This window comes from Delphinus delphis, chromosome 2 (assembly GCF_949987515.2).
Source record: "Delphinus delphis chromosome 2, mDelDel1.2, whole genome shotgun sequence".
Taxonomy (NCBI): Eukaryota; Metazoa; Chordata; class Mammalia; order Artiodactyla; family Delphinidae; genus Delphinus; species Delphinus delphis.
Genome location: NC_082684.1, coordinates 25,182,279 through 25,194,905, shown reverse-complemented (window position 1 = coordinate 25,194,905; position 12,627 = coordinate 25,182,279). Strand labels below are relative to the sequence as shown.

The window sequence follows — 12,627 nt, the reverse complement described above, 5'->3', positions numbered from 1 at the left end:
GTGATGGTTGCACAACATTATGAATGTACTTTATGCCACTGAACTGTGCACTTAAAAACGGTTAAGATGGTAACTTTTATGTTTTGTGTATTTTACCACAATAAAAATTTTAGGAAAACAAAACAAAAACCCCAGGGCTTCTGATTCTAAGCGTGGGGCTGTTTCCCACATTCTACAACAGCGCCCCCTACAGAGGAGCAGACATAAGCCTCCTCTTCCAAGGCCCTTTGTACTGAATTGCAGAATTTGCAGAACTCACCTCCACTGAAACCCTTGCTTCTTCCAGATCATTCTTCTAATTGGCATAAGCCCTGAGGAGTTAGTCTTTCCAGAGAGCAAGGAATTCTTAGAAAGAGGGCAAAAACTCTGTCTCATGGAAATCGCTCAGGTGAGGAAATGTAATAATTATGATTCACCAGCATTGATTAGCACTCCCTCAGTGCCAGACACCCTCTCAGTGCTTTTGCATACATTAGCTCCTTATAACCCTAACATCAGTCCCCATGAACTCTTTTCATCTTGCAGAACGGAAGATAAGTAGATTGTCCCCATTTTACAGGTGGGGAAGTTGAGTCTCAGGTTAGCTAACATTCATGAGCTCATATACATAGTGTGTGGAAGAGCCAGGATTTTCACTCAGCTCTTCCTGCCTCTTAACCCCTGTGCTCTCTGCAGGAGACAGGGAGATTGAAAATGTCAGCATCTAGGCTGTTTTCCTAATTTGAGGATTGACTGATTTCTTTCCCCTCCTGTGATGCACTCCTTTCTTATCCTACCAGATGATGGGGCATCCTCTCATGTTGGTCAGTTTCTCCTTTGATTTCCTGGTGTTCTCTGAGATGCAGGTGTGTACTTTTCTCCCTGTGGGTCATGCTCATTTGGGGAGGCCAACGCCCATTTCTTTACCTAAGAAGTTGGCACTTGGAGCCTGTCTCCAGCAGTGTCCATCCGCTATGAGGACTTTTCTAAAACCCTTGTCTCGTTAGGTGGGGGCCTACTGCAGGTGCCAGCCTCATGGCCTAAGGTGGGGAGTTAGCAGTTAGCTAGAGATGCCTTTTGTTTGCAAGGCTGGATAGAAGGCTCAACTGGGTACTTTCCGTTTACAAGGGAGGTGTCAACAAGCCAGAAGAAACATTAATAATAACAGTTTCAGTAAGTGTTTATTGAATATTTACCCTGTGCCTGGCGTTGTACCAAGCACTTTGTATGAATCATCTCATTTGGTCCTCATAGCAGTCATTTCAATTAGGTACAGTCAGTTCTGCTATAATGCTTGTTTCGAAAATGCAAATTTGTTCCAATGCTATTGATATATTAGGGAACAATTTGAGCATAATAATTTTGCTTTTGATTGTGCATGATTTTGCCCATGAGAAGCTCTAGGTGAAGGCAGAAAACTGCAGCCAGATGAACCAAACTGTGTAGGAATGCACAAAGCGCACACACCTGAACACGTGCCAGCTACTTCAGTTACCAGGCATGTTATGAGCCACACCCATCAGCATCTGGTGTTATAACTTCCTGTCCAACTTCAGATGACCCTTCTTTCATTACTTCAAAGCAACTTGCAAGTTTCCCACTTCCACAAGCAACTTCAGGTCTTTTTTAAGCGCTATACTTACTGTATCATTTATGCATTCCTTAACCATTAACACGTGTAAAACGGGTTCCTATCTTTCATTATGTGTCACTGATGAAGTTTTGGGGTACTGTGCCCCAATCCTATTTTCCCTGTAAGCCCTGTGGTTTCTACTACGTGATTTTGCATAGCACATTGACTTTTAGGGATGCGTGGGTGCTTCTAGCTGAATTGACTCCACTGCCATTATTCCCATGGGGCTGAAGAGGAAGGTAAAGTAAGAAACTGAACAAAAATATTTTTAATAACAAATAGCGAAGACAGGATTTAAAGCCCAGATTGCTTTACCCCCCGTCTGTGCTCAGAACCTCTAAAGAATTAAAAAAAAAAAAATCACGAAGAACAAAGCCCACTGTCTGCACTGATCTCCGACTGTATCTGTAACAAGTAGATTCCCTCTTCTCCCAACTGTCAGTCAAGCTCAGGCTCCTCAAGCCACAGCCACTACAAGTGTGTTGTAGCCCCTAAAGTGTTCGGGAGCAGCGGAGACCTGGCCCACAGGAGTGCCATCCTCGTTCCTTCCTGTTTTTCATCCTGCCCCTCTCCCCGCCGCTGCCTTCCCAGGCAGCCTGGCACCTGACACAGCAGCTACCCCTCCGCTCCATCTTGCAATCTGGAGTCATTAGCATCAAAGAACAAAAGCAAACAGCACCAGGGTTTGGGAGGGCTCAGTCTTCTACAAAGGCGGATAAATGGGCTCTGTGTCGGGGATGAAGCTAACACCACCTGGCCTTTTGTGGAAAGACAGCTCTTCCTGTGTTTGAAGAGCTCAGATACTGAGAGCCAGAAAAAGCCCCAGAATGCAGGAAACCCAGCCTCTTTGCTGCTGGAAGTTTGCTTTAGCTCTCAACTAAAAAAAAAAAAAAAAATTACTGTTTCTATATATTTGTTCCTGAAGTAGAGGGAAGAATCTTATGCTCATTTTCTTCAGGGGCAAGAAAGGATAGACTGTTGGGGAGATGCAGTCTTTGCCTTTTTAAGTTTTTTTCTCCTAATGTTAAGTCAGGTGTAATCCTGAGTTGAAAACCTGCCCGATGTTTGTGCGCCTGGGATAAGAATACACATGGAGGCTAGGGGTCAGCCTCCCTTCTCTCCAGTTGCAGCACCACAGATAGCCTTGTGCACATTTCTGTGGGTGCCCCAGCTTGTAGAAGTCAACAGCTCCTGCAAATAGCTTCCCCTTGGCCATTTCTTGACACAAGAGTACACACATCAGTGGGTCGGTCTGCTTTGGGGAGAAGGGACACAGGGAAGAGGCCCACATGGATTTGGGGCAGTTTGGGCAAGGAATTCAGAGTACCTGAGTACCTGAGTGTCCTCGGGGTTAGTGGCAGGTGTTGCTGGTGCTGGGTGGGAAAATCCAGCTGGCCCTGTGGACTGCTCAGTTCATGTGGTGGGATGTGGCTTCAGGAGGGCCAGAGCAGGCTCCTCTAAAGTGTACAGCCCAGGCAGGAACTCCAGTTGTCCAGACTTACGGTCACACTGCATTTGGCCGCCTCCTTCTGCCTGGGCTATGCCTTTTTCTCACTCCTATGAGATGCCCAGTATTCGTATCCCTAATTTATAGCTTGATGGGTCAGATGGTACCTATCCTGGTTTACCCTTTTATTCAGAAGTATAGGTTGACCCTTATCTGATGTGCTACTCTGAGTATAAGATGTGTTAGTAATGACAGAGCTGCTTCACTGGGTCTTCATTTCATTATCTGTAAAATGGGATGAATAATGTTCCTACCTGTTAGGGTTGTGGTGAGAATTAAATGAGAAGATGTATATTAAGCACTGAGGACAGTGCCCAGCACACAGAGGATCCTCAATAAATGTGAGCTTTTTTATGATTAGTATTGATTTGCGCCAGGGACGTAGAGGCATTACCCCATTTTATCCCCCAATTCATCCTCTGGTATGTGATGATGGACACAGTAATTGGCTCTGGAACAGACATGTGACCTAAGCCAAACCAATGAGAGCCTTCCCAGGGAATTTACTGGAATTACCAAGAAATAGGCTGCTCTCTTTTCTCTAGAGCAGCCAGATTCCATCTTTGTTACTATATGGAGACAACTCACCTGATAATGAGGCCAACGCTGAAGAAAACAGGGTTCATAATCGAGTAAGGGCATTAAGACAGACCCAGAGTCCAATCCCAGCTCTGCCTTTCTGTCCATAGGCACAGACCTTAACTTCTCTGAGCCTCAATTTTCTCATGTGTAAATGGAGACACCAATAACATCTATATCAGTGAGTTGTATCAATTGAGATGATCTAGTCACTATTCATTGCATATTGCTGAGCACATCTTGTAGGCCAGCTCCTCCTTAAACACTGGGGATACAAGCAGTGAATGAAACAGGCAGTACTGCTCTCATGAAGCTTATATTCCAAGGGGGATTTAAACAATAAAAACAGACCCATCCTATAATGTCAGATAGTGATTAGTGCCATAAAGAAAGGAAAAGCTGGGTCAATGGTAGAGGAGGGTCCCCATTTTAGAGAAGCTGGTTAGAGAAAAATCTTTCTAAGAAGGAACATTTGAATGGATACCTGAAGAAAGTGAGGACCAGTCTTACATCTGTCTGACAAAGACTGTTCTGGCAGGCAGCGGAATAGCAAATGCACAGGCTCTAGGCAGGCCCTGCTCCATTCATGTTAGTTCCTTCTGCTGTTTGACAGGAGGGCTGAGGACCGGCCCATATAAACTGGCACCTTCCCTCTCCTGTCTTCCAAGCTCTGGCACTCACACTGACCTCGGTGGATGGCAGGTGCTTGAGACATTGTTGGGGGTGGGACCCTGATGAAAAGGAGTTCTGATCCAGGCTGGGGCCACCTCTGTTAGGAGTGCCATGCTCAAACCAGGGATGGGAAAGCCACAAGAGAGGAAAAGGATTTGAAAGCCACTGCCACCCTTCACCCACTCTCTTTGGCCTCACAACCAGGGAAGAAGTAAATTAGGGCAGTCCCACCTCTACTCAGTGCCCCACGGACGCTTACTGCGTATTCAACAATAATTTCAGCCACAAGTGAGTATGCTCAGCGTGGTTATTTTAAAGTTAAAGGGAAACAATTTCCTGCAATTTGGGGAGATGCGGTTCTTCTAACCAGGTGGGGGAACGAAAGGACCCTCCATCTGCTGCTGTTGCAGAATATGGCTCAACCCGGGGAGCCCTCCCACCTCACCTCTCACTTGGGCTAGATCATTTCAAGAGGCAGAAGTCCAAGATTCCCCCACTTGCTACTTTTATACCTCCAAACACCCACCCCACGTCCCTGGAGGAGCTTTGGGGAGCATGGGGCAGGCTGCACAGCCAGGCTCCTGGAGGCGAGGTGCAGCCAAACCTTCTGGGACCCCACCTGGTGAACTCTGCCTTGGGTCTGACCTATTTTCTAGGAGAGAAAATAGAATATAGATTTAAATGCAGTGGCGCTCTGGAAAACTACAGGCCTAGCAGTGTGAGAAAATAAAACAGCAGGAGGGGGCTGAGGAAGTGTTGGCACAGGAGAGGATGCCAACTCCCCTGGATCAATCTCATCTGGTTGGCAACTGCCTTTTCGTTGGCAATTTGCGCCCACTTTTTATCTATCAAAAAATTGATACACACACACACACACATATATATATATATATCTCCTCTGATCCGTCCTAGGGCCCAGTGTTGTTGCCTCATACACAGACTCCAGGCTGTGTACCAGCAGCAATGACAGCCTGAAGTGCTCTGGGGATGACCACCTTGGAAGTGGGGAGGCAGCAAGGCATGGAGTTAGAAACCCCCAGCTGCATCCTAAGTCAGACTTCCTTGCTGTGTAACCACAAGAAAGGTTGCTTTTCTAAAAAATACCCTTGCCCTCCCATATATGAAGGTAATAAAATTACCAGCTAACATTAACTGAGGGCTTTCTAGATGCTAGGCACTGTTCTGAGCGCCTCCTAACAACCCTAGGAGGTAGGAACTATTAACACACCCATTTTACAGATAAGGAGACTGAAGCACAGAAAACTCAGGTGACTGGCACAAAGTCCATGCAGCCTGAAGAGCCAGAGCCTGAGTGCCAGTAATCCAGCTGTGGAGCCCCCTTTCTCTGCGTTAATCCCTATGACTTGGCCTGCAGGACATATGTACCCTTGGAGCCAGGGTGAGGGTGGGGGTCATCTTTACCAAACCACAGGGATTAAGGGTGGGAAAAGAGATTCCCCAGAAGACAGCTGGGACTTGATACAAAAAGAAGGGGAAACGATGCTGGACGCACAATATACCAGATGGGTACTGTGGAGCTCCCGATCTCCCCCTATTCCACTCTCCCACTGCCACACCCCAGCCTTTGCCATTTCATTCTGTTGGTCAGAATTGAGTGCAGAGATTCAGGTCACTCACTGCTTCTTGGAACAGGTGCCAGGTGATACTGTGTCTCTTTTCCTCAGGTTGGACATGAATGCTCAGAACTGCCTCTGGCTTGGCGCCACAATCAGGAACTGAGCTTGGACACTGACCCCTCAGCTAAAGAGGGTTTTTCGTGGTCTGTTGCCCCTCTTTGGCAAGAGGAGATACTGTATTTTTTATATGCAGGACTAGAACTGGGCTGTATTAAGGCTTCAGGAGGGAAAACAAAAGAAATAAGAATGGAATTTGTTTTGCCCCCTACTTCTGCTCACCTAGAATTTTTGAACTCCCCTTTACCCCAATTCTCACTGAGGAGTGGGAGGGAGGAAATGTAAGGCCAACTGGCCCGAGGCAGGGGAACACAATCAGATTCACAGGTTGCATCAGAACGAAATTTTCCGGACCACCCAGTTCCAGAAACTGCCCTGGAGACATTCCGGACCACCCAGTTCCAGGAACTGACCTGGGGACTTTGAAACCAGCCCAGCCTTCCCGCCTTTCGAGGGGCGGGCCGACTAAGGGTCCCCCAGGATACCCGAAAAGACCACCAAATAAGGAATACCCTGCGCCCTCCCAGATTCACCACACCCCTTTCCCTTCTTCCCCTATAAAATCTTGCCCAACCCTCACCCGGGTGCGACTTCTCTGGCCCCTTTCTCTCGGACCAGTGAACCTCGCCCGGGAGCGCTCCCTAATAAAGCTCACTTGAAGCTTTCCTCTGTTTCTCGGTGCCGTTTGTTAAGATCCGACCTTACAGGAAAGAGACCCAGAAGGAGGGGAGGGCTGGAGCAACGTCTTCGTTCACAAGCAGAAAAGTTGAACCCAAATCACCAAACGAAATACAACTTAATTCCTGTTGTCAGGCTTCCCTGGTGGTGCAGTTGTTAGGAATCCACCTGCCAATGCAGGGGACACAGGTTCGATCCCTGGTCCGGGAAGATCCCACATGCCGTGGAGCAACTAAGCCCGTGCGCCACAACTACTGAGCCTGTGCACTAGAGCCCGTGAGCCACAACTACTGAGCCCGCGAGCCTAGAGCCCGTGCTCCGCAACAAGGGAATCCACCGCAATGAGAAGCCCGCGGACCGCAACGAAGAGTAACCCCCACTCGCCGCGACTAGAGAAAGCCCGCATGCAGCAACGAAGACCCAACGCAGCCAAAAATAAATAAATTAATTAAAAAAAAATTTCCTGCGGTCTCTTGGTGTTTTCAGGGAGCCATCCGGTCAACATATTTGGATAATTCTGGCCGAGGTAATTCAAAATGGTAACAATCAGCGCAGCTAACGTTTATGCAGTGTTTGCCTTGTACTGAGTTAAGTGATTTACAAGTACTTAATCTCATTTAATTATCATAACACTATCACGAGGGAAGCTGTGTTATCTTCCCATCTTATAGCTGAAGGAAACAATCAAATTCACTGATTAACTCAAGGTCATCAAGCAGGTCAGAATTTGAACCTGGACTGTCTCCATAATTGAGGATTGTAAATACAGTGCCCAACTTAGTGTCAGAAGAACTTTGGGGTTCCAAGGTGTCCTGTCTCCCTTGGGTCTTGGTGCCCACGAAGAGTGCGTTTCTATGAACAACAGTGTTGACACTTTCACCACTGAACTCCACCATGTGTAAATAGTTTGATACCCTGCATAATGAAGGGGTATTTTTACGACCACTGTTCTAGGCAGTCCATCAGTCACGGTTAATGGCTCTGCTTTGTTATTTTCGCAGCGTGTTTTGCCTTTCCACCTCTTCTGTTTGGCCTCTTTTCTTCCTCCATGCTGCTACTCCACCCCTAAATCTAACAACTCACCAGAAAACCTGGAAGTGGGTGTGGCTGAGGAATGATTCAGAGCTCTCTGTAAGTCTCATTGAGCAAATACAGCTTCCAGGGAATGCAGGGTGTGGGCTGGAGAAATGCCTGGCTGTTGCTGCAGGTTAAGTCAGCGCCTGGATTCTGTTGGGGCAAGAGCCCTGAGGAACTCGCTGGAGCTCTGCAAATCTGATTGCTGTAGATTAGAAGCACATAGGATAACTGGGAGGCTCTCATCACTTCCTCACGGCTTCAGTGCTCACTTAAGCTTGCAAACTGAATTCCGGTCCCATATGCCCTGGAGGGACCTGGGTTTCAGTTGAATGAACATTGAATTGGGTGGGATTCAAGAGATCCAGGGTCTTTTCTAGGATCCCTTCCCTGAACTAGCTGTGTGACCTTGGACAAGTCTCTCAACGTTTTTTCATCCTCCATCTTAGCAAAAAAGAATTGAACTAGATAATGTCTACGGATGTCCCAGACCCACCATTCAGTGATTCTAAGGGAGTCACCCAGGATGGCCTGGATGGCCAGTGGTTTCGTGAAGTAACCCCATTCCTTTTCCTAAGCTGTAGTATATCCTACCAGGTCAGGTCTAGGGATTTTAACAATGCTTTGGGCTGCTCTCGGTTGGGCTTCCCCAGCATAATTCTATTTTACATTTGAGGGGAGGAGGAGGAGATTGTATTCATGGAGATGATGGGAGTGGACCGTTCTTCACTTTTTGAAAGTTCATTGGTTTAATTCAAATATTAACCTTCCCAAGGCTGGATGTTTATTTGTAGTTGTCAGAAGAGAGTTCAAATGGCAATTTCTGTCATTAATGATGGTGTGAAACGCAAGGAGAAAAATTAGGAGAGGCAGAATTTCAATTTGTGTGGCAAGTGATCTACTCACACACAATCTCATGCACACACACTGCTGTCTGTGATGAAGGATGGTCACTGGGAATACTGGGGAGGGAGGGAATTATAAATGTTTTGTGATCTTGTGTCCTCCAGTCTTATGAAGTGAATAACGCTGCAATTTGCTCTTAATTCTTATGCCTTTTCCTTTGCTCCTCAAGGGAATGGTTTATTATTATCTTTTCTCTCTGTGGGGAAACCTTGCTTGGCTTCATGTCCAGTGTTCTGTAACTGGAGGGGAGGAGGATTTGCTTGGGTGTTGGATTGCAGAAATCAACCAGAATATTTTAACCAATATTCTTGCAGGATTCCAGTCTGCTTAGCACTTTGGAGCCCTATCTGATTCCAGGATGATGTCTTTCCGGACAGATGTGAAGCTCACCTCTCTTGCTACATGCACAGTGAAAAGGGAGCTTGGCCCCTCGGCTTGCATGGGTGGTTTTTGGGTGACAGTAGAACTAACTGCTCAGAGTCTGAGCGTATGTGGAGTCTTGCATGAACTTGGTAGCCATGCAAGGACACAGTGTATTGTGTGTGTGTGCTGCTAACACTCTTCTTCCCTTTTCTCCCTCTTTCTCTCCTCTCCCTTTCCCTCCCTTTGAAAATGCTGCCACAGATGTCAGTCAAGGTCCAGGTGAGTCTTTGTGTTTGCACAGCTGCTGTGGAAATTTCCCCTCTGCCAGACTGCATGGTTTGCCTCTGAGGGAGACCTTTTCCTGGGGACTCTAAACAGAACAAGAATCTAAGTACATTGCATTTTCATTGATTTAGGTTTATAAGAAATGCCTTGAATTGAAGGATTTGAATTGGCTTTGAAGAACCATATTAAAATCAAAGGAATGTGGTTCCCATGCTTATACAATTACTTTCTTCTGATTAATATTTCTGGGTGAATAAAAGAAGTGGAAATTGTGCAATTTTTGAAACTATTTTTAAGAGATTTTCTTAGGATATGTATTCTCCAATTTAATAAGCATTTTTGCCTTGTCTTCATAAATCTGCTTATCTTCTATAGCTTCATGTGGTTGAAAGTTGAAGATATGATATACTTAGCATGGAAAATATGATGTGGGTAAAAGAAGGTTTCTTTCTTTATATTCTAAGAAATGACTTTACTTTTCCACAGTGGAATTAGCCATATTTTTTTTCTAATGCTTATAATAACTAATACATGTTCACTGTTAGAAAGAAAGAAAGAAAGAAAAGAAAAAGAAAGAGGAATGGTTTTTGTCAATAGACAAATAGATACTCATCCAGGGTCCTGACTGTAAGCAATGTGTGTGTATAGACACATATATGTGTACACACATACACATAGATGCATATGAGAGGAATAACCATTTATAGATAAGAAGTGTCAGGTGATACAGAATGGTTGGAAACCATTCTAAACTGTCTAGAACTTTGGGTTAAGAGTAACCCTACCAAATAAGAAGGGGGTATCATATTTCTAAGGTATTTTCACATATATTTTCTTATTTAGTCTTTTTAGCATTTAATTCTTACAGCATCAATACAGGATAGGTATTGTTAAGTACATTTTGTTTGTTTAAACTGTTTATATTATATTGGAGTATAGCCAGTTGACAATGTTGTGATAGTTTCAGGTACACAGCAAAGGGACTCAGCCATAAATATACATGTATCCATTCTCCCCCAAACTCCCCTCCCATCCAGGCTGCCACACAGCATTGAGCAGAGTTCCCTGTGCTATACAGTAGGTCCTTGTTGGTTATCCTTTTTAAATGTAGCAGTGTGTACATGTCGATGTTATATATATTTTAATTGTGAAGGAAATTTAGGGCCTGACAGATTAAGCAGTTTGTGCAAGGTCATAGGGCTTGTCAGCTCATTGGAATTTGAACTTGGGGCTTTCAGACTCCAAAGCCCATGCATACTGCATTGGAACATGCTGGGTCCCATCCCAGAATTTCTTCACTTGAAGATCTCGTATTTCCTAATGAGACTATTGTTTATTTTTGCGCAGAGGTAATGTGACTTTTTCTTTATTAGTAGCACCCCTTCCAAATGAATTTATCCTTTATCGCTTTTGAATATGTAAAAGAATCAGCCAGACTTAAGTAGGGTTTCTGATCATTGATCTATATGGAATATTACACAACACAAAAGGCTAATACTGTTATCCCTACCAAATACACAGGGTTTCCCTGCCTCTGTTTCTTCTGCCTACCCTGCACCTTTGAAAATAACTGGTGTTTGAACCAAAGCACAGGACAGCATTTTCTAGGAAGATATCATTAAATGTATTCTATTTTATAATATTTTAGTTCAGTCACTCACTCAGCAAATATTTATTTATCGAGAACCTACAATGTACCAGGCACTGTTCTAGGTACTAGGGATAAAACAGTGAACAAAACAGAAGACCATCCCTGTCCTCATGGATCTTTTATTATAGACAGGGGAAGACAAGGCACTAAAAAAATGTATGTATCTTTATATATCTCTATATATAGATAAATATACACACATATATACAAACATATATACATCTTATATATGTATGTATATAATAACATGTCTGTTGTATCAGGTGGTGGGTAATAAGTGCTGTGGAGGAAAGTGAAGCAGGTAAAAATGAAGTTGCTAATTTAAAGAGGGTGGTCCAGGAAGGTCTCTCTGCTAAGCTGATGTTTTCTAGGATACTTCAAGTGAGGGAGTGAGCCCAATATCAAAAATTTTGTTTGTAAAAGTGCCACTTGGCTCAACCTCTTCTCTTCCTGGTTCACGGCAGAGATGACCCAGGGTCTCCACTTAGACTTGTGTATTGTGTCCTGCATAGCGGCTGCCAGCTCAGGGAAGGCATGGAGGCCAAAATCCAATCTGTGCTTTGCCACGCCTGCACCCAGGGGCAGGCCTCTAACCTGGGGGCACCTTTTCCTAATTCTCACAAAGGTGCCCTACTGGTCCTGGTGGGGTGAAACGCTAAGGACCCATAGGCTCCCCTCCATCTCTTCAAAGGGATGGATGTCAGTGGGGTGACCCTACCTTAGAAATAGCCACTATCACTAGCACAACACTGCACTATCTCAGTTTCATGGCCATTATCTCATTTTGTTCTCTTAGTAATCCTCTGAGACACATTGCCTGAGCCCCAGTTTTCTGTTGAGGAAGTTGAGGTCAGGAGGTTAAGTGCTGTGCTGAGGTCACCCAGCAGCTGAGTAGCAGGACCAAGTGGGGATTCCAGCCTGATTCTGAACCTTGCACTCTCCATTCTGCCCTTGAGGTGTCAAGAGCTGATTGCCAATCTTGTCACCCCGTTGACCGTTGCTTTTTTTTGTGGGTTCTGAGGCTGAAGCAAATCACAGGTCCAGAAACTTCGCTTGTGGCCCCGGCCGTAGCAGGAGGCAGCCTGAGCTGCCCGGCCCTGGCTGCGGTCAGCGGGCGGCCTCCCGTTCTCCGAGCCCCTGGCCAGGCAATCTGGAGCCAGCGGTGCTGTGGCTCCGAAACAGGAGGCCTTTAGTGGTTCTCTGATGTTTTTTTTCCTTCCGCTCAGGAAGACAAATTGGGGATTTTATGAGCTAATGTAACTATTTACCCAGGGGCCGCTGGAATACTATAAAGTGACGATTGATTAATTGATTAATTTTACATGTTGAGGAGATTGCTGAGAAGTAACCCTACTATAAAATGCAGTTGGAGATGGCGCCTGGCAGGCAACACCTTTCCCAAGGTCCAGGAGATGAGCTGGGGACTCAGAAAGAGTGTCCTGGTAGGAGAAAAGGGGCAAGCGGTATTTCGATGGACTTCTGTGTGGGAAAATCCACAGCCCATTCTCCTAGTCCTTGAGAAGGAGGTTCAGGATAATAAAGTGGCAAGAGGGCTTCCCTGGTGGCGCAGTGGTTGAGAGTCCGCCTACCGATGCAGGGGACACGG

General features: G+C 45.5%; 1 protein-coding gene across 2 annotated transcripts in view; it reads left to right on the top strand.

Annotated features, from left to right (window-relative positions):
* The window catches only part of NRXN3 (neurexin 3), a 1,615,508-nt gene that overhangs the window by 26,557 nt on the left and 1,576,324 nt on the right, over window positions 1-12,627 (top strand). For both annotated transcript variants that reach the window (XM_060004108.1, XM_060004110.1), the window contains exon 2: window positions 9,347-9,364. In XM_060004108.1, the coding sequence (XP_059860091.1) occupies window positions 9,347-9,364 (18 nt within the window). The remainder of the gene's footprint in view (window positions 1-9,346; window positions 9,365-12,627) is intronic.